The 21,866-nt window shown below is 38.2% G+C and overlaps 2 protein-coding genes across 2 annotated transcripts; both read left to right on the top strand.

Moving 5' to 3' along the window:
• Positions 1-1,108: 1,108 nt before the first annotated feature.
• Positions 1,109-7,278, top strand: angptl5 (angiopoietin like 5). Its single transcript, XM_014992818.2, has 8 exons — positions 1,109-3,491; positions 4,590-4,761; positions 4,850-4,953; positions 5,044-5,137; positions 5,417-5,517; positions 5,589-5,709; positions 5,862-6,047; positions 6,129-7,278. Exons 1-8 carry the CDS (start codon positions 3,435-3,437, stop codon positions 6,446-6,448), a joined length of 1,155 nt encoding a protein of 384 aa, XP_014848304.2. The 5' UTR covers positions 1,109-3,434; the 3' UTR covers positions 6,449-7,278.
• Positions 7,279-9,723: 2,445 nt separating this feature from the next.
• Positions 9,724-21,570, top strand: trpc6a (transient receptor potential cation channel, subfamily C, member 6a). Its single transcript, XM_014992852.2, has 14 exons — positions 9,724-10,281; positions 11,023-11,354; positions 12,269-12,401; positions 12,697-12,997; positions 13,940-14,125; positions 15,597-15,761; positions 15,833-16,076; positions 16,162-16,383; positions 17,560-17,824; positions 18,513-18,708; positions 19,971-20,171; positions 20,757-20,813; positions 20,920-20,995; positions 21,250-21,570. Exons 1-14 carry the CDS (start codon positions 10,142-10,144, stop codon positions 21,378-21,380), a joined length of 2,649 nt encoding a protein of 882 aa, XP_014848338.2. The 5' UTR covers positions 9,724-10,141; the 3' UTR covers positions 21,381-21,570.
• Positions 21,571-21,866: the final 296 nt, after the last annotated feature.

Here is a 21,866-nt window from a genome sequence, read left to right as displayed (position 1 = left end):
GAGGGGCGGGGTTGTTGGGTTTAAAGCTGCCGCAGTCGCAGGGCAAATATTTCACACTCAAGACAGATATGTAAACCATCACTGGTGAAAACTTCTAGAAAACCAGGAGTTTATTTACAGCCCCGAACTAGAGCTGGTCAGCTGGAAAACGAAATAATCACTTTTATTCTGTATTTAGTTTATATTTAAAATCCATCTTGCGCATTTTCCAGTCGTTTTTATATAGTGAAGGCAAGAGGTAGAGAGTGAAATACTGCAACAACCTCAGATAATCTCATAGAAGGGCCGCATTAAGTCCTTCTTTTTCCCCGACTCTGGGTCTGGAGGGTCTTGTGTATTTTTGGGGGGGTTGGGTAGGGGGAAATTGGGAAGTTGCGCCGAGAAAACATCCGCCCCACGATGAGGCCAACCCAGTCGGAGCCTGTTTGTCCCGTGCAGGCTCAAGCCGCAGTGTAGCGCCCCCTGGCGGAAAACACGCACCAGAGAGCCCACAATTCAGCTGCTGCTGACGGCCAAAAGTATGAAGTCCTAAAAGTGTTATTATTCAGGGATATATGTTTCCCTGAATAATTTGGTCCATCTGATTGTGTAATTTTTAAATATTAAATTTGATTTGATCAAATACTCTGTACTTTTTACCAAATACTTTTTTACTCTTACTTGAGTAATTTCTTGGATGACTACTTGAGTAAACATGTATTGAAGTAGTGCTACTCTTTCTTAAGTACAATGTTTGGGTACTATTATACCTTTAGAAAATTAATTTCTGCTTAATTTCAAAATATTTAAATTGACATTTGAATATTTATTCAGTAAATCTAATTAACCTGATTTTCTGTGGTGAAATTATCAAGCGGTCGAGAGGTTTTTGTTACTCTGGTATCTGTTTAAGTTCTGAAAACAACTAAAAATAATTTACCATATGATGTACATTTTTTACCAGAGTAAAACACTGGTAAATTGGCCTCTCTTTGTTCCCTCTTTAAAAAGAGGAAAATAAAACATTAAAGCCATCAGAGTCTGACTGACCAGTACTGTGTGATTACTCCCTTCCTTGTTTTAAGAAGGAGCTACAAACATTGAAGGTGAAGAAAAGGTCGACAGAAACTTTCACGGCAAGTTGCTCATTGTCCGGAAAGCAAGATGCTCTGCTCTGCACCGTATCAAACCTGACATATGTACCATATTTTCTGTTTGTAATCACCTGCATAGACTTTATTTTTCTTTCTTTTTTTAAACTGTGGAACGAAGATATTATTTTGTCAAGATACAGGCAGTGTCAAACACATTTAAACAGTTAAACATGCTTTTTGTAGGCTGTTTGAGTTACAAGTCAGGGGTTTTGACTCGGTGTTCAGATTCATTCCTAAACTCTGTGTAAAGTGATTGTATCTTAGCAATCCCATTTTATAAACTGATATCACATGCATCATGAAATAAAATGAGCTGGTCTGTCAATAATTTCAGTAACCTAAATTTTATCATTTTGTCACAGAATTAAGTTGCATTTTGTTTGAGTTACTTTAAAATTAAATATTGAAATTGAAAGTGAATATTTTAGCCATAGGCTAAATCCAGAACAGAAATTTAGCAACACATTGATAAGAAACATTATTGTGAAACTCTCCTGTGGACAACAGGTGGCAGTGTCTCCTTTTTTTTTTACATTAATTTCTTATTTTATTTTTATTTAGTCCATTACTCACTATGAGAAGATGAGAGCTACATCCTGTGTTTATTCTCTCTGTGTTGTTCTTTCCTAAAAAAACTTGCCCACTGAATAAAAGTTGAAAGTAAACCAAGACAAATGTTTTATGAGCAAATTGTACTCACAGATAATTACAGCTCTCTAGTTCTTTATTTCAATTTTTCCTTAATTTATTCATCCTTCTTGGTTTTTAAGCTGCTTTTTCAAACAGCAACAATATTGGTGTGAGTTTTCTCCTCACACCAAGGAAAGATAGTATTGTAGAAGCAAATTGTTTAACATTAATTTGAAAGACTTGTCATACATGGCAGAGATTTGAATCAGTTAATAATAAGTTAATGATCTGTACAATCAGTTGATAGTCCAGACCATTCAACCTATCAAATTTGAGGAAATCATCAGAATTATGGGGTAGGCTAAAATTTACCCCATTTTGACCTACTTACAAAATAAAATATTTATATTTTAACTTTACTTTATAATCTTGGCAGAAATTAAGTGGGAGTTTTACTTACAGAAATTTGCATTAATTTTTTTTTTTTTAAATTTTGCATCCCTACCCATCCAGGTTTACAGCCATGCTGGGCAAATGCTCAAAGCAAATATGACCTCCTACATTTTTACACTCTACTGCACTTCCATAAATGGTCAATCAACAACAGTGACTTTTTAAAAATTTCCATAGCTTTTTATACATTTGCTGATCTACACTTTGTCATGCAGGGGCATTGTGTGTGTGTTGTTTTTAATATATTTATTTAGCTGTTCTAAACATTAAACCACAAAAAATGTAACAAGCTGTAACAATAAGTATGGTTCCTGAAATAGCTTGGATCCTCCTTTGTAGGCCTTTATTCATTCCCTTGATCTTCATGAGTTCACCCGTTATTGACATGCACACACTGTTTTTGAGCAGCATGTAAAATTGCACAGATGTGGGGTCCCTGAGGCAACAGCGCCATGCTTTTTCCACATTCCTCCTTCTGACCATGGTTGCAGACTCGCAGAGGCCTGGAACGGCAGCGATCCTTTCCACTGGCACTCTCAGAAACTTTTTCCAAGGAAGCGACAGACTCCAGCTGGACCCTTCGTGGAATTTTCAGCTGTTCTTTTGCTTTTGTACTTTCTTCACTGCTTAAATGCCCACTTTACTGGAATAATTGGTCTCACTCTCCAGGAGACTTTTGACTCAGTGCTTAGGGTTGGAGGAAACATAAGTAACAAACACCCTGCCCTGTCTGCACCCTACCTTCAGCTGCAGCTCCCACGCAGCGACACCAGCAGAGACTGGGGGTTCAATAAAACAAGCTGCACTTTTTTTTTTCTTTCTCCCCACATCTGTTTCTCATGCTGGTGGCAGGATGTAACCTTTAAAACAACAATGCCTGGTTAAGAGACACACCACATAGGAAAGTAATACTGTAACTCCAACACAAAACTAAAAATCTGCACATTCAGCTCCTTCTGGGGAACATAATCAGATTTTCATTAACACCCTTCTTTAACTCGTCTGACGTAATGGGAGTTTACAAGAAAGTGGGAGTAGCATCACCCAGTCACTCCCACTGTCACGTGTGAGAGGAACCGAGGAGAAAGTGAAAAGGGGTTTGGACTACAGAGTAGATTTGAACAGTTTGTGGAAAAAAAAAACAGGTATAAATGAAGAAGCTGGTGGGAAGAGCTCCGCCCCCTCGCTTCGTGAGGAAATAATCACAGTTGGACTGGGATGATGTGGGCAACGACTGTCCTCCTGCTGCTCCTGCCTCAGCTGGTTTCCTCCACAGTATGTATATGCATGTTGAAAGTTAATGTTTTTTTTTTTGCATTTCTGTATTAGGAAACATTTATTAGGATTTATGGAAGGCAGAACCCAAAAGCTGTCAGCGAGAGGCCGAAACAAGCTGCTTTATTCTGTTTGTCATTGTTTGAAGAAAACATTTATAACCTATAAAGAAAATAGAAAGTTGGAGAGCCCATTTTATATTTTATTGAGATAAACACGGCTTTAAATAAGAAGGATGTTTTGTCCAAACTTTATCCCTAAAGAAAAACTCAATATTTTAATCTAAGATATTTGAATTAAGGTCTAAGGAAATTGTGCTTTTGACATTCTCAGACATTATAATGTCTAGTGCTATTTTCACCATATAATTAAAGAAATCTGTATCCCAGCTCCAGATTAGTTTGCTTCTTAGTCACTTTATGCCCCTATGCTTTGCTATTTCTTCCCAATCTTATTCACTTTTGTCTGTAAACCAACCGTTTTATTCCCATAAACTTAACTAAAGCATAATAATGTATGTCTCATCAGTAAAAAGCTTTTTTGAAATTTATAGATAAAAAAGAAAAAAAAAGCTCAAATCTATTGTTGGATTTCAGTTATTGTATCTGATTATTTTAATGTTATAGAGCATAACCAATGACTGACCCTATCAGTCACTTTCATAAGACTACTGATTAGTATTTGAAGCTACTCCAAACCACTTCCTAAATATTCCAAAGATACAAATTTACACCTGGTTGTACCCTGAAAATGATATCTTTCTGGGTACAACATAGCTAAAACTGCCGATGTAGCAAAAAGCAGAGAGGTGAAATGTTAAAGATGTCTTTTATTTGCTTATTACACTTTGACAGCGTAATATTGCTAGCAACTCTGTAAATTAGAGGCTCAAACTTTTAAAAAGCAGAATAAATATTCTCCAGCAGATGCTTGGTCTCCAGTATAATGATGAGTTTTCTGAAAAGTTATAAAATAAATAGCAACATCTTCTAACATTTAACCTAACATAAAAATGAAGGTAAAAAGTTCCAGTGTTTTTCTGACCGCAGGCAGTCTGTGTGCTATCTGATCAAACTGCATCCTTCTGTTTACCTGTAGACTGAAGGTACCGCTGGCCATTTAAACCAATCAGAGCCTGAAAGTGAGGAACTCTCTGACTCACCTGTCAAAGACCAAAAAGCTTTCAGGCAGACCAAAGGTCACGATGCGTGCTCCATCCCATGTGAGATCACCGTCAAACTCCTCCGGGATGAAAAACACTCAATCTGTGGTGAAGTTTCTATTTTGTCCTTGTAGTATTGATAGCTCTCTCATCAATATTGGCTTCTCACTAAGCATGTCTGTTTGTATGTGTGCAGGCCAGCTGCAGCAGTCCCTGCTGGCATTTGGACGTAGCACCCGAAAGCTAATCAGGGATGTGATTGAGGAGCAGCAGAGAGGCCTAGATGTCCTGAGCGGACAGGTAAAACCTGGTCAGGATTTTCTGGTTTGATGCAGAGACTTTAGAGGAATTAGCTGGCCAGTAGTGAGTGCTGCTGTGTCACATTTCCAGGTTTCGGAACTGATGAGCAAAGTGCAGATGCTCAGCTCCGAGGTCCAGAGAAGCAACGCTGAGATGTACTCGATAAAACCTGTTCAGTCCCACGGTAACACACAGGCTCCCTCATACAACATGCAGACCAAAGGCTTATTTTCTATCTTCAATAAAGTCCAAATAAATTCTTTTAAATTTGTGGATGTAATGTGACAAAATGTGAAAAAGTGTAAGGCATCATATCTAAATCAGGTAAAGAAGGAATTAAATGTCATATGTAAATAAGAATTATTAGTGTGCAAAGTGAGATTTTCATCAGGGAACCCCTTAAGTTGTTAGCAACAATGGCTCAAATATTTTCTTGAATGTGATCACTTGTGCTTTTGATCAGGACGAGACTGCAGTGACATCAAGGAGAGTCTGTCAGTCGTCCCAAAGATCCCCAGTGGTATTTACATAATCCATCCAGAAGAAACAGACTCTTCTTTTGAGGTACCACATTAACTTAGGCATTCCCCGTTTGGCTAATTTCCATCGTTAAAACCTAAACAAATGTCGTTAAGGTGTTCTGTGAGATGGACTACATGGAAGGCGGCTGGACAGTGATGCAGAGGAGGACTGATGGATTGAATGACTTCAAACGATCCTGGGCTGATTACCTTGATGGATTTGGAAACCTTGCAGGTTGTACATGCATGCATTCATTATCATTCAAGAATCAGGTTTACCTTAAAGCCTTTTCATCCAACTCTTTGTCCTATTTATCAAGCCGGGAGAAGCCTAAAGCTGCAGCAGCGTTTGATCCTCATCAAATTTCTCCTTCTTTTACTCTATAGGAGAACACTGGTTGGGTCTGAAGAAGGTTTTTCACATTGTCAACCAGAAAGATGCTCGCTTCCAACTTCACATCGCTCTAGTGTCCAACAACGATGTCACGTCTTATGCCTCCTATGATGACTTCCGCCTTGACAATGAAACCCAGTTCTTCAGAATCCACCTGGGCAGATATGCAGGCAGTGCTGGTATGACAAAACAAGGAAGACATCTACAGTTCTTTTCAAACCGTTTGATATGTGGCATTATGCATGTGTGTTTTTGCTCAGGTGATGCTTTCCGTGGCTACGAGCAGGAACAGAACCAGAACACAGCTCCATTTAGCGCCTCAGATGTGGACAACGACGGCTGCAATCCGTCATGCAGCTTTGCCAACAGGACGGTGGAGAGTTGCAGCATCCTGCACAACCACACAGGGTGGTGGTTCAACCAGTGCGGACTGGCGAACCTCAACGGCTCCCCCGAAGACGGGGAACAGAACCAAGGGAAGAGGACACACATCCTTTGGGACACCTGGAGGCAGAGTGGAGTCCCTTACGCCATCAAATCCGTTACGATGAAGATCAGAAGGCTTGCAACCAACAACTGACACCTAAAGAAGAGGGACGAAGCATTGATGGGCCTCCGACAATTTTACTAACACAGCAAATATTCGGTAGTGCAAAATATTACAACTTGCACTTGAATTTAGATAATACTTTCAAAGACCCTTTCTAAAACTTAGCAGATACTTTCAGGAACTTAACAAGCACTTTCTGAAACTTTCATGAATTTTGGCAGATACTTTTACGGACTTTTTTAATCAAGCTTTCTTGAAACTCTTGAAATACTTTCTGGAACTTTTCTGGCATCTACCAAGTACTTTTCAAACATTTTATGGAGCTTTTCCTTTATTTCCATTCAAATTCCATGGAAGTACCTGATGAGTTTTGGAAAAGTCTCTTTGAAGTTCTGCAAAAGTTATGGAAGATTATCTCAAAGTTCAGCAAAAGTATTGTTATTTAGTGCTAAATTATATTTAGCACTAAATATGATCTTAAACTATTACTACAGCTAATTTTGTTTTGTCTGAAGAGGACAAATTTATGCATTAAACTCTGCCACAAATGCCATTAACAATTGACCACCGTTACAAGTAGAAATCCCTGATGTGCACATAAATTCTGTGATTTTTGTTAAATTGTGCTAGTTATTTGTAATTGCCATAAATGTTTCTATGTAACATGTCTTTATTTGTTATATTTGAATCTAAATGTTAGATAAGAAAAACTGCAAAAACATACATGAATCCCGTCACTATTTATTTCTTCATCAAGAGGAAATGAAAAGTCAAGCCAAACCTTTTTATATTTGTTTTTTATTAATATGATTTTAAGATTTTACATATTACAAGTGGACAATAAAGTCATTCTGCATGTATATGTCGTAGATTAAGTTTTGTTGAAAGTTTGATGGTAAGGAAGTCATAAATAATTTCTAAAAAAATCACTCTCTATACCTGACATGAAGGGTGAACCTTCCACTATTTTAGTACTTAATTAAAAGTCTAACACTTAAATAATATTAAATTAAATATATTTGATCAAATCAGATAAAGATGAGCAAAAATCTACGGAATTAGCTGTGTTAAAATGACCCAAACAGAACAGCAAAGTGATACTATCAATTACAGTTCTTACTGACTTCAGTGCAGTTATTAAAAAATAAAATGAACACTGTCGTTATTTACAACTAAGAGTAAATGTCTTTAAACTGTGTTTAACATAAAAGTTATTTCGTGTACTTACTGCGGTTGTAATGTGAGAAGCAGCAACAGGTGAAACAGATTTTGATTAAAAAAGAACCAATTCAGTCCAGCAGGTGGTGCTAATGACAACAATCTAAACATTTTAAATGCACAAACAAAAAGAGCAACAAACAATTAACAATCAGAATTGAGTTTTAAGAAATGTTCAGCAATAGTGGTTAAAATTTGTGTTTAAAGATTTTTTATGTTTGTACTGAGATCCTCAGCTGATAACATACAAAATGACCCACATGCATAAAAACACGGACTCTTTATCACACAGTCTACACCAAGCAGGTTCTTATTGTTATTGAAAGAAAAAAACAGAAAGAGGACGTAGTTATTATATAAAGTTAATCCATTTAAGTCCTAGTTTACAAAAACTTTTCCATTAAAGCGTCTGTTATGTAAGAGCTGTGACATCAGAGGGCTAAAGGACCATAAAGTTTTATTTGAAATCTTACAGAGCTCAATGTTAGCACAACTTTTACGCCACATATCCAGAAGGCTCAACATCTGGCTTTCCAATGTAAATAGAAAACACCTTTTTTAGATATGAAAAAAAAAACCTCCATAAATGTTTGAGATCCTAAAAAGAAAATTAATATCAGAGATAATCTGAGTAAATACAAAGCACAGTTCAGGTACATATTCAAACTGATCTGGTCTTGTCTGAAAAAAGAAACCATACACCTTTATTAAATCATGAATGAACAGTGATTGACCATGTCACTGGTAAGCTGTCCTTATTTAAGAATCTGTAGGATCAAAAAATCCCTTAAAAAGAGTCAACATAAAATAGGACAGAGTATTTCAGTAGCTACACGTCACGCCGTGATATAAAAACATTTAAGAACAAGTTGATATCCATCAGTCTGAAAAGGTTGCAACCAGATTTCTAAAGCATTGGGTGCACCTTTCAATTAGCAGATGTTTTGATAAAATTCGAATGCATTCACTTCAGTTCCCATTTTAAGTAACACTGGATTTTGTGCAGATCTGGATATAAAACTTTTTTAACATAAGATTCACCTTTTTCCCTTCGTAATTGAACAATGTTCTTGTATTAGCAGAGGTTATATCAGCCTGGTGTTAATGGTTGTTTGGTAATCTGAAAACATTGAACATGACAAAAAAAAAGGAAGAATAGAAAAATCCGACAAGGTTTCAGCTGCTTTTGTACAGCATTATTTATCTTTTACTCCATTGCACTGAGCAGCTTGGTGCGTATATTCAACCTAAAAGAAGAGCTGTTGTGTGAAAGCACATGAGTTACTTTAGCTCTGAAACAAAGACCAGAATGTTCATCTGAGGAGTCTGCATTCTTCTCGGTACTATCCCACCTCTGTCTTCCTGTTTGGTTCTGCACGCAGGATCACGTAATTTACTTTCTGTTTACGTGATAAAGGTTTATTAACGCAGCTGATAACACTATAGGAGCTCTGGCTCTTTGTGTGGTCTGGTATGTGCATATATTGGCAGCGTCCATCAATCCACAGGCAGACACAGATAGAGAACGAAGCTCATCCAGGTGCTTTGCACTCTGTGTTCCCCCCAATCAGACTGTGTATGTTTGGGTTGACAGTGTTTACATCCAGATCTCGGCTCTGTTCTGCTCTGTGGAGGAAGTCTCAACAAAAACTCTTACTGGTGACATTCGTCAGTGTTTAGACCTTTTCCTTGAAACCGCCTAACGCTCTCATAGCATGAAATGTCCAAAGTGACTAATCTTCAGCAATCAGCACCTTAAAAGGCAGTTTTCTCTCTGACTATCAGACATCAGAGGCTCGGTTTTATCAGATTCTTTTCAGCTTTTAGGTTGTTTTTTTAGTGCCTCGCGACTTTTAACGAGAACGAGCTCCAGTCAAGAGACGAGGCAATGATTTTCCAAAATAGAGAAAATTTACTGAAAACGGCACGCGCAAATTTAATTTACATGTCTCAGGAACATATGTTTATGTGTGTGTGTTTGTTTTCCCACACTTGACAGAGATCAGTGGAAAGTAGGAGCGGACAGGAAGCAAAGCCTACTGGGAATTTAAACTCGAAAGAATCTCATCTGCAGTTCATCAGCCATCAGTCACTCCTGCATGCATGCACTCGAACACGCACACAAAAAAGTATTTATTGTATAAAAAATTAAGAGGAAGGAATATCCATCTTTTTTCTTCTTAAATTTAACTTTATTAATCCTTCCACAGGTAAGGCAAAGTCAAAGGTCAAGTTAAGAGAGAGAGAGAAAACAAGAGAGAGGAGTCCATGGATGGCTGAAATGAAAGAAAACAAGTTGATCAGAAATTGACCTTCCAGATCTTTGAGGTTCAACGTGTCATGTAAATAAAAGTATAGTGGGACCCAGAAGGACGCATTCTTTCTCAAGGATGGAGAATAAACAGAGGGGGAGGGCGGCAGAGCGAGCGAGGCAGGAACATGCCACAGGCAGTTGACTGCTTGTTCACATGAAGCGGGAGCCTCTGCTGCTGGTCATCCTCCAGGATGAACCACAGACCGCCGTCGGCCGACCGCATCAGCCGGGCTGCCGGCGACACGGACAGATCCAGAGCCAGGAGCCGCGACAACCTGCTCCTATATGATGACTTTGGAGAGGAATATTGCTGTGCTGGGCAATGCCTTGGGTAAGGCTCTGACTTACAGCCACTACTCAGATAAACAAACAGTAAACATCTGTATGGAATAGAAGGTATTGCTGCACTGAGGTCTGGTCTGACTGGAACCTTTTTCATTTTTGTTGTTGTTTAGAAGTTCTTCTGGATAACACTCCAGAAGTTTTCTGTTTTTCTATTAGATGCAGTTTTAGAAATCTGAGTCATGTGCTCACATTCTTTTATTAGCATCCCTTTTCAGTCAATCTTTCTTCTTTCTCTTTTTATACCATTAACTTTGATGTGTAGCATATAAGACGGTTGTTTTGCATAGTTTTTTCAATCTTTTGGGAGAAATTGCTAGGATTTCCACTTTTGCTGAAATAATCTGTTGCCCTAAATGTTTTCCACCATTGAACAATTTCTCTGAATGCAGAATGATGGACTTTAGCTTGACAGGAAATGGTCTTCTAACCCTCTGAAAGTCATTGCTGATGTTTTCCAACCCTGACATTGTGTGAACATACACCTGTGTGCACTAGACGACAAACTCCTGCTTTTGTTGTTAGAGTCCCACTGACTGACAATAATCTATTCAACAATTAATATATATATTTTTAAGCTTTTTACTCCCAGCTTTTCCACTTTGACAGTGTGGGCTTTGATTGGTCTCTCTCTCTCTCAGAGTTAGATTTAAGTAGCATTAAAACTTGGCAGAGACCAGATCCATTTTATTACATCCTGACATGAACCGTATGCCTCCCTGATCCCCAGCAGACACAGCAGCGCTGACAGGTCGCTCACAGCTCGCCTCAGTGCTGCTAAACGCCGCCAGGCTATGCGAGGTCCTGCCTACATGTTCTCAGCTCCTTCCTTCAGCCTGTCAGAGGTCGAGCAGCGTTTCCTGGAGGCAGCCGAGTACGGCAACATCCCAGAGGTGCGCCGCATGCTGCTCCATATCCCCAACCTGAACGTCAATGCGGTGGACTACATGGGACAGAATGCGCTGCAGCTTGCTGTGGCCAACGAACATCTGGAGGTGACGGAGCTGCTGCTGGGGAGGGCAGATCTGGCCAGAGTGGGAGATGCTCTCCTACTAGCCATCAGTAAGAAATTTGCATAAACAAAAATTTGCTTGGAAATTTTATGTCTGAAGCAAATAATGTGTCTTTTATGATAACAAAGGGGTGTAGCAGTGTCTTCTTCTACTACTTTTTATGTCAAAGTTAATTGTTAGGATTTTGGATTTATGAGTGTTTTTGTTAGTTTCTATTTTCACTTCAGTTCCTTTTTAGTGATTCTAGTTATTTTTATTTATTGTGTCTTTCTTAGTTACTCTAGTTTACCTTTTCCTTTGTCTTAGATTAATTTCCTACTTCCCAGTGTTCTCCTCCTCTTTTATTCACTCATCACTGGTTCTTCTGTTACTCCTCATGTTTCCTTGCTGGTATTTTCCCTTGATTTATTTTTGTTCTGCTCTGGCTCCCTGCGTTCCCTGTCAGTTTTGTAAGTTTTCAGTGTTGTTATTAAAAACATTCAACATGATCAATGCTCCCAGCTCCTGTCTGCATTTTAGGTCCACCAACAAACATACCATGACATTAATGATTTTTTTAAATAATACTTTTACTACAAAATCCTACAAAATGTGCCACTGCAGTGGGGTTAATAATAGAACAACAATCCTAACACACATCTAAATCTCATCGAACTAAGAGGAAGAATTTACAGAAATTTAATTAGATGTCTGGAGCTGTTAGTTAAGGACAGACCCAAAAACACTTATAACTTGTTGTGGATTCGATAAAAGTTCTTAAGTAATAAAATGACTATCAGATTTAAAAAGTTATAAAAAATTTACCATGTAATAGATTTTTCCACCACAAGTTGTAGCAAAAGGTGAACCAGACATGCAAGCTACGCTTTTTTTTACTTTCAAATTTGCATTCTGCTTGGATATAAACTAAATTTTACTTTTGTGTCGCAATGTTTTAACAGCTTTTTTCTACGTTTTCTCTAGGTAAAGGTTATGTCCGTATCACAGAGGCTCTCCTCAGTCACCCTTCGTTTAGAGACGCTCACCGTCTCACAGCAAGTCCGGCTCAAGTAGACATGCTGGATGACTTCTACGCTTATGACGAAGATGGGACAAGGTACGACTGGTAAAGAAGCACCATAATGAGGTCAACCACTGACAAAAAAAGCAAAAACCATTGAAATTTGTGAGGGGGTAAAAAGACTACATCAATTTGAGTTATTCTTTTAATCAGATATTACAGTGCAAATAAAAAAAATTAGTCTGAAAGCAAAATATGTCCACCGTTTTTGAGTCTGCAGATAAATACAGCTGTTTTATGTTATTTATATACATTTTTACCAAGGTGGCCTAGTTAAGGCCGACTTCTTGGTGGACTGAAAACATTGCTGTTGTCATGTTTATCCCCTTAGGTTTTCTCATGATGTGACTCCAGTGATACTTGCAGCCCACTGCCAGGAATATGAGATAGTCCACACGCTCCTGAGCAAAGGCGCCCGTATCGACCCTCCTCACGATTACTTCTGTGGCTGCGACTCGTGCAATTATCAGCAGCAGTACGATTCCTTCAGCCACTCACGCTCCAGGATCAATGCCTACAGAGGCCTGGCCAGTCCTGCATACCTCTCCCTGTCCAGTGAGGACCCGGTGCTGGCTGCCCTGGAGCTCAGCAATGAGCTGGCCATGCTGGCTGATATTGAGAAGGAGTTTAAGGTCAGTGGAAAAATATCCTGTCAGTGAAGCTGTACTGGTCAAGTCAGGGTTGCATTAGTGGCTTCGGTTCTGTTTGAAATTGTTCTTGCTGTCTGCTCTATAAATTTTCTAAAGTGCTGTATGTGAAAAATTTGGTTTTAATTTTTATTATTTTGAACTGACAGATCTCCATAATTTTCAGTACTTGAATCTTGAATTTACTTGAGGACATACAGCAGGAACAGAAAGAAAGCAGTACAGATTAAGATTATTTACACTTATAAAGGTGTTTGATAATAAAGATTGCATTTTGTTACTTTAAAAATGACAGGTTTATATGAAAAGGAAAAGACGTTTTGCTCATAAGTGTTTGATCATAATCCGTTTATGCAGGTTAATAATGAAGACGTTAAAGATGGAGTCCCACAAGGTTTAGTGTTGGGACCTAAACGTTTTCATGTACATATTAGTGACACTAAGGTATAGTTTCTTTTTTTTTTTTTTTTAGCCAACAAGAAAAAAACAATAGATGATTAAATTACCATTGTAAAACTTAAGAGTTTCAATAGCAACTGGATTTACATAAATACATAAACTGAACTTTTGGGATGCTTTGCAATCTTGGCATCCAATTCTGCTTTGGACTTTCACTTATTCCTCCATATTTTAGTTACTTCATTGAGGTGTGGGGAAACATTGTGGCTAAAACTAAACTTGTTCATTTTACAAAAACAAAAAAGAGTAATATAGTTCACTATGTAAAGTGAACACTAACTACATAAAACGAGTAAAACAGAACTGAGATGAAATGTCTGAAATCTTGGTTGTGATTTTTTTGTCCATAAAATAAGGTGATTTAATGAGCACAGTATTTGTAAAAGTATAAATCACAATTGCGTTCCTACCACACTTTGTTACTGCTGCTTTAAAATGACTTCAGCTTATGTTCTTATTTTTCTGCAGAATGATTACAGTCGCCTGTCGAACCAGTGTAAGGACTATGTGGTGGGTCTTCTGGATCTTTGCCGCAGCACAGAGGAAGTGGAGGCCATCTTGAATGGAGAAACAGTTTCTGACGACAACTTTGACATGCCAGGTCGTCCCTCCCTCACACGCCTCAAATTAGCCATCAAATACGAACTCAAAAAGGTAACCAGGCATTCAAGCAAACAACAAAGATCATAAATAGAGCTAATTTCTTTCAGTGGTGTTATCAGGATCTGTTATGTCAGGAGAATTTACCAAGCAGTGCAAAATGTTTAACAAATGTTTTGCTCCCACGATTTGGTGGATTGCACAAAAACTGCAACAATGCTCTCCTAACATGGATGGTGCTAAGCACCGATAAGCTTGGTAGTTTTCCTCATCTGAAGCTTGAAATGTGATTTCCGAAAATCATTTTGAGGCATTAATGGAAACTATCTCATTCTGGATCTGTCTATTTTAAATAAAATAACTTTGTCTTTTTTTTTAAAGCAGTATTTTGACATTTGTGAATTCAAGAATGAAATATTTAATTCCTTACTCTATTTGTGTTTTTCATATGCAGATTCTCTCGAGAAGAGAACCATTTTGATTCAAGCAAACAGAAAATAAAATACATTAACAAAAAAAAAAAGTAAATTATCTTTAATTTCAGTTAAAATCCGTCCAGACCACAGAAAATACTAATTGCTGACCAACAAAATGACATCTTTCTGTTCTTCCAGCTCTGGTTGGGGAGTTCTTGCAGCTCGTTCTTGACACTTCTTCCTGGCAGAACATTCTTCTTCTGTGGTGTCCCAGAAATATTCTGTGGTCAGAACTTTGAAGTGGATCTGATTATTAGAACGATGGATGTGGTCATGGGAGGGACCTGTAATGACTTCCCAGTAGTTCTGCACTTCATTTCTTCGTAATGAGAAACGTCAAGAACTTTCTTCTTTTTCCTGCCACCTCGAGTAATAAAATAGGTCTTTGTTATTGTGGATTATGTGCAGACCGTTTTCTCTGCAGGACATTTATTTGGGTTCATCATCAATGTAAAGACCCCTGGTTTTATCTTTGACCAGGAGATGACCTTTAAATCCTATTTTAGGCAGATTTCAAGGACATCACCATCTGTGTGGTGTTGCCAAAAATAGAAATATCCCAGCCCAGAGAGACATAGAAAAAAATAGTCCACACATTTGTTACTTTACGGCTGAACTAAGCAGGAAGTCTCCCAAAAATAAAAAAAAAAATCCAGAAATGGAGTTTTTCTCTTTAGTTTTATCGCCTCTTTATTTGCTCTCTGTTAAAACAAACAAAATAAATGCTCTTTAAACATCTAGTCGACTCTGAACTTTTCACCAATTCCTGTTACACGATTCTCATAAATTGACTGTAGTGCAACATACTGTATTTTCCAGAATATAAGGCACATTGTTTGCACTGTTTGGCATCTAGAAGACACTTTAGTTTTCACTGTTTGTGACTAAATTACTTTGGAAAGAACTGGATTGATTCTGAATTAGATTCCATCTAACGTTAAATGAACAGGATTTGTTTGTCTCGTAAGATGATTTAACATCACATTTTCTGTGAATTGGTTGAATTTAGCTGCCTGACGATGTTTTAACCCAGCTCTGTTTTCCTCCAGTTCGTTGCTCATCCAAACTGCCAGCAGCAGCTGCTGAGTATCTGGTACGAGAACCTGCCCGGCCTGAGACAACAAACCACCGCTGTGAAGCTGCTGGTGGTCCTGGCTGTGGCTATCGGACTCCCTGGACTGGCTGTGGCTTACTGGGTCACTCCGTGCAGCAGAGTATGCAACACTCAGGCGTAGATTTTACCCACAAGCCACCGGCTCTCTCATGCTCTCCACTCTGTTCTCAGGTGGGAAAAGTTATGCGCAGCCCCTTCATGAAGTTTGTCGCTCACGCCTCGTCCTTCACCATCTTCCTGGGCTTGCTCATCCTGAATGCAGCGGACCGCTTTGCAGGCACCACGGTGTTGCCTAACATGACCCACCATCAGCAACCTGGAAGTCCACAACTCAAGTTGGACCCCCTGCTGCTTCACCGCAAGACCACCACCCCTTTCACCTGGATGGAGATCCTAATCATTTCATGGGTCATGGGTGAGCGGAAGACGACGACATATGGAAACAACAACTAATGCAAATGTTAAAACAAGGCTGTGACCTTTGACTTCTCCTGCTGTAGGCATGATTTGGGCCGAGGTGAAGGAGATCTGGAGTCAGGGACCCGGAGAGTACCTGGTGGAACCGTGGAACTTCCTGGACTTTGGGATGCTGGCCATTTTCCTGGCCTCGTTCAGCTGTCGCTTCTCTGCTATGAAGCAAGCTGACTTGGCTCAGGCCTACGTGTACAAACACTGCAAAACTCTGGTCCAACTTCCCCCAGAGATACACTACTTCACTCTGGGTAAGCACACACGCGCACGCGCGCGCACACACACACACACACACACACGCACACACACACGCACACGCACACGCACACATCTAGTCTCACCAGTTAAAAGTTAGGACAATTCTTGCTAAATTCAGGGAACCAGTTTGAAGCTGCAAAAGATTTAAGATGTGATGGAGGTAAATTTGCAACAGGACATTAACCCTAAACATTAAGCTAGCGCTACAATAGCGTAGTCAGATGTTAGAATGGCCAAGTCAAAGTCAAGAACTAAATCCAGTTGAGAACACTTTTCAGAGAGGAATGAATGAAAAGTTTCTAGAGTTTTAAAGCTGGTGGAGACCAAAATAGTTGCAATTGCAATTTTATTGAACAAAAAATTGACTCAGCAGGATTTATGCAGGTTTCACCAATTCAAATTTAAGACCTTTTAAATACCATTATGAGAAGAATTTAAGACCTTTATCACAACAAAAATTTACAAAAGAAAATAGTAAATAAGTAAATTTGGGTTGGCAACTGAAGTACGACAATAAATTTGACTTACCAATAATGCTAGATAGCTTAACCCTTTCTGGCTAGCTTGCTAGCAAGAGTATATTAGCAGCTTGTTATTAGCAGCTAGCTGCGCCGTGAGTCACAGAAAGCAGAGAACCCAGACTCAAAGTTTTGGGTAACTGTAAAGCCTTGCAAGACAAAAGTTAGCTACATAGAGTAAATGAGATTAAATAGTCCAGCCACGACAAAATTTAAGACATAAAATTAATGTATTTAAGGCTAAATTATAGTGTTTCAATGAATTTAAGACATTTTAAACATACTCAGGTGGGCTAAAGAGTAAATACATACCACACTTTTCAGACTTCTTTTTGCAAGAAATGTTAATCATCTTAATTTTCTTTTCCAGTCACAACTATGCAAAATTTTGTGTTGGTTCATCACGTAAAATCTCAATTCAAAACATTAAAGTTTATTCATTGTAACATGAATAGAGCTGCTGCTCAGCAAAATAAGTTACAGTAGTTATGGCTTTCGAAGCCCTTCTGCTTTAGTTACTAAAACTAAAATTAATTTTAACCATGGCTGCTGTCACAGCACTGCAGTCACATTTCCACCTTAAGACAAATCAGGTTTTCATTCGCAGCAGATATCCTGATGCTTACCAGCTGATTTATGCCCGTTTTGCAGCTCGTATCCACTGGACGCCGTCAGATCCGCAGCTCGTGTCGGAGGGCCTTTATGCGATCGCAGTCGTGCTGAGCTTCTCCCGGATTGCTTACATCCTGCCAGCCAACGAGAGCTTCGGGCCGCTCCAGATCTCTTTAGGAAGAACCGTCAAAGACATCTTCAAGTTCATGGTCATCTTCCTGCTCGTCTTTCTGGCGTTCATGATCGGCATGTTCAACCTGTACTCTTACTACCTGGGAGCGAAGCAGAATGACGCCTTCACCACGTGAGACTTTCATGCACACATAATTCTCCTACTTGTGAATTACGTCACACTGAAAGTGATGCTTTTATTGAAGAAAGAGGCTAAAACAGGATTATTTCTGAATTAAATTGGTTAATGTTTTGTGAACAAAGCTTAAACTATGTTGTCCTCTTTAGTTTCTCGATAAGAGTGCTGCAGTGATCTGTTGTTTTTTAACAAATCTGATTTGACCAGATTCTATTTTTCTAAAATACACCTGTTTTCATCAGAGTTTTGAGTTTAGGTTTGACTTTGTGTTTGACTTTATTGAACGCAGTGTAATTAAAGAATAAACAAAGCTATATTCAAACAAAATACATTTAAAACAAAAGCAAAAAAAAAAAAGAACAGTAATAAAGTATATTTAAGAAAGCATCACGTTTAAGATGTTAAAAAAATGATTTCTAAGTGAATATACCACAATGCAGCAATATTTGTCAACTTCAATAAATACAACAACGTTGATAATAGCAGAAGAAAATTACAAAGAATGTTAGTCTTTCCTTCTCATTCTTATTCTTTTAGGAATTATTGCTTTGCTTCTACCTTTTCTAGATGTATTTAGATATTAGAGAGTATATTGGAAAAAGGTTTCCAGCTGTTGGATTATTTTTTTCGTGTTTAGTAGATTGCTTAAATTAAAAACGTTCCCTTCTGTATGTTCATGTAGCCTGGAGGAGAGCTTCAAGACGCTGTTCTGGGCTATATTTGGACTCTCTGAGGTCAAGTCTGTAGTCATAAACAATGGACACAAGTTCATTGAGAACATTGGCTACGTACTGTATGGGGTTTACAACGTTACCATGGTGATAGTGCTGCTCAACATGCTCATCGCCATGATTAACAGCTCCTTCCAGGAGATAGAGGTACGTCACTGAAGTATATTACATTACCATGTGGTCCAGGTATGAGCCTATAAATATGAAGTCATGTGTTTGGGTTTTTTTTTGCACTCTCTTGTATAATAAACTTTCTTTGTGTTCATAAAAATTTATTTAGATGCTGTACTGCACACAACTCTGTCTGAACATAAATATATTTAACAGATAAACACATGTATTCAGTTTCAGACAGCCTAAACTAAAAAAAATGAAGTTTTGTTGGAAGTCTGAGATCCAGCAAGTTTTTGGAAGATGAAAAGAAAATGGAAACCTTTTGACAAACAGACAAAATTATTTATATGACAAAAACCAAACTGAACGCAAGGTAGTGGCAGCGTAATGCTATGGAGATACTGTGATTAATGGATCACAGCACGTTGATGTGTGAGAATGGCCCAGTCAAAGTCCAGACGTTTCTGTCTCTGGATGTGCAACGATGGTCGAGCCAAACAGAAAAGACCCGCAGCTGTTTTAACTCGCCACTTTTTTCTTAGTTTTATGTGTAAAAATAATTGAAGCCATATTTAATTTATCTTCCATTTCACAAATCAGAACTACTTCATGTGTTCTATCATGAAATCTCAATAAACTATGTCAGAATTTAAAAGAATTGCTCAAGCTGTTTGAACAGATTTGCAAAGTGGTGTAAAAAACAAAACCAAGAAAGAGAAGCAGGTTTCGACAGTCTGGCCTTCCTGAAGCTCCGTGTCCAGATATAGCTGAGGTTGGTTGTCCAGATGATCACATAAATTGCTTTTGTTATCTTTGGACAAACAAACCAGAAGTTTCCAGCCTTTAAGCGATGCCGATGTGTGTGTTTTTTCCCCCCCAAAAAAGACAACCAATCTGACTGCTATCAGTGTTTTAATCTAGCTTTCGGTGAATTGCAAAGGCTGTTTTACTTTTTTTGTAGTCCTCCAGTGCATAACTGGATCTTCAGTATGTTGTAAAATTTCTTGGTTTTGCTTCTGGCCATCTCTCTTTTCTCCCCGAACCTTTCCACTGTTTTTGCAGATCTAAATATGGATGTAAAATGTTCACAATGACACCAAATTACTTAATACAACAGATTTTTTTATTTCTGCCTTTGTTACATGTCATTTGATTATGACATCTTTATTTCTAGGAAGGCCATTACTGATTAATTTTCTAAATCTGATTATGAATTAATTTATTCCCAAAAGATATTTTATTTGACTATGTTAGCCCTGCTTTTTTTTTTTTTTTTCCATTGTGTTACTCTGCAGGATGATGCCGATGTCGAGTGGAAGTTTGCTCGGGCAAAACTTTGGTTTTCTTACTTTGAAGAGGGAAGGACACTCCCTGTCCCATTCAATCTGGTCCCCAGTCCAAAATCTGTGCTGGGACTGGCCACAGCCATAAAGTCCATGCTCTTGCATGTGGCTCACAGACACAGGGAGAAGAAAACTGAGACCCAACTTAATCAGGTATACATATTCAACATATAATGACTTAAAACATATGTTAAAGTATATGTTTATGTTCCTTAAAGTTTATGTTTTCTTGCCACTCTTCCAGAAAGCACAGATTTGCAGAGTGAACAACTAATAGTCGTCCTATCTATATATTCTCTCTGCTATTTTAACTGAAGCTGAAAGGAATATCTTAGCTGCGTCCTTCATGAGCAGGTTTATACTTTTTGAATATTGATTATACCTGAACCTCGAGCAGCTTTGGAGTATTCATTGATCTCCTTTACGCTGTTTGTTCAGTGATGTACTTTTTTTTTTTTACATAAAACATTTAAAAACCCACATATAACTTATTTAATTATTATAGCTAATTAATAATTGTATCCATCACAATAAATCTAAATGAACTACATTAAAGTTGTGGTTGTAAACATATTTGAACTTATCCTCTTTTCGCTTCAGCGGCTGAAAAGTAAGTGAAATAATCTTTGGCGCCCTCTAGTGGTATTAAGCATTCCTTCAGGATAAAAGTTAAATTAATTACTGTCATTTCAGTTAAGTTAAATCAAATTACATAACATATATGAGTTATTTCCGCAGCTTGGGGAGAGCAAAAATCCAGGATATGGCGGCTCAAATGGTCCAACAAGATATGAGGTGTGTGTTTTATTATTTATTGTATGAAATTAACCTCTATAAATGTTCACTTTATTTTCTTATATAATGATGCTATATTCCCCATCTTTTCCTTCACTCGCTGCAGAAGATCATGAAGCGACTAATCAAGCGTTATATAATCAAAGCTCAAGCAGACAGAGAGAGCGACGAGATCACAGAGGGTAATATAAACTAAGCTCTGTGTGTTTGTCATTATTATTACTTTGTGACAATAAATACTATTTATTTTCCTATTAAAAACACTGAGTTTTAAATTTTTTAGTGCAGTCATTGCAACACTGCCCAGCCATAAGTGTCTACAATTATCCATTCCTGATTGTTTTGATCTGGTCTTTCCGTTTTATGTATCCATACCTGCATCATACTATAACCTCAGACCTCATTGTTATTCTTGGTTGCATCTGTTCTGGTCCAGGTGAGCTGAAAGAGATCAAACAGGACATCTCGAGCCTGAGATATGAGCTGCTGGAGGAGAAATCCCAGAACATGGAGACGCTTGACGGACTGTTGAGGAGGCTGGGAGAATTCAGCACGCCGTCATCGTAGTGCTCAACCTCTAAATGCTCAAAGCTTGCTAAGTGCCTTTTAAATGTACCTTAATGGACCTGCATTTGGGCAGAAGCATTACCAGGTTATAGAGTTGAGTGATGTGGATACAATGATACAAGTTCATTATGACTGAAAACATTCTGGAACTTTAATTTTTACACAAATAAATGTGCAAATGAGAGTAAAATCTTCTAAGTTTGCCCTAAAAATGTCAAACATAACATGTGGTTCTGTCTCGAGTTTTGGTGGGAAAATGATTCCCAAAAGCTCAGGAACTGAGCTGCAGGTTAGCTCTCATTAGTTTCTGCAGCCTTTTTAAAATGGCAGGTTTCTGAGAGGCAAAACAATAGATTGTGGTAAATCAACTAATTTAGTTCCTCCTTTTTAGAAGAAAAAAAAAAATCCAGGAATGTCATGTGCTTTCACACTCTTAAACTAAAACTGTTTTGAAGCACCTCTTGTTTCAATTTCAGGATTCAGTCT

This window comes from Poecilia mexicana, unplaced genomic scaffold (genome assembly GCF_051168715.1).
Source record: "Poecilia mexicana isolate PSO_F unplaced genomic scaffold, ASM5116871v1 scaffold_14, whole genome shotgun sequence".
Lineage (NCBI taxonomy): Eukaryota > Metazoa > Chordata > Actinopteri > Cyprinodontiformes > Poeciliidae > Poecilia > Poecilia mexicana.
The sequence above is the reverse complement of the archived record's forward strand: the minus strand, read 5'-3'. Positions and strand labels throughout refer to the sequence as shown.

Coding starts and splice junctions, on each gene's coding strand:
- angptl5 (XM_014992818.2), top strand. CDS start 3,435: ATGATGTGGGCAACGACTGTCCTCCTGCTGCTCCTGCCTCAGCTGGTT. Junction 5,138..5,416: donor AAAACCTGTTCAGTCCCACG/GTAACACACAGG, acceptor GCTTTTGATCAG/GACGAGACTGCAGTGACATC. Junction 5,710..5,861: donor TGGATTTGGAAACCTTGCAG/GTTGTACATGCA, acceptor TTTACTCTATAG/GAGAACACTGGTTGGGTCTG.
- trpc6a (XM_014992852.2), top strand. CDS start 10,142: ATGAACCACAGACCGCCGTCGGCCGACCGCATCAGCCGGGCTGCCGGC. Junction 12,402..12,696: donor TATGACGAAGATGGGACAAG/GTACGACTGGTA, acceptor TTATCCCCTTAG/GTTTTCTCATGATGTGACTC. Junction 20,996..21,249: donor GAGCGACGAGATCACAGAGG/GTAATATAAACT, acceptor GTTCTGGTCCAG/GTGAGCTGAAAGAGATCAAA.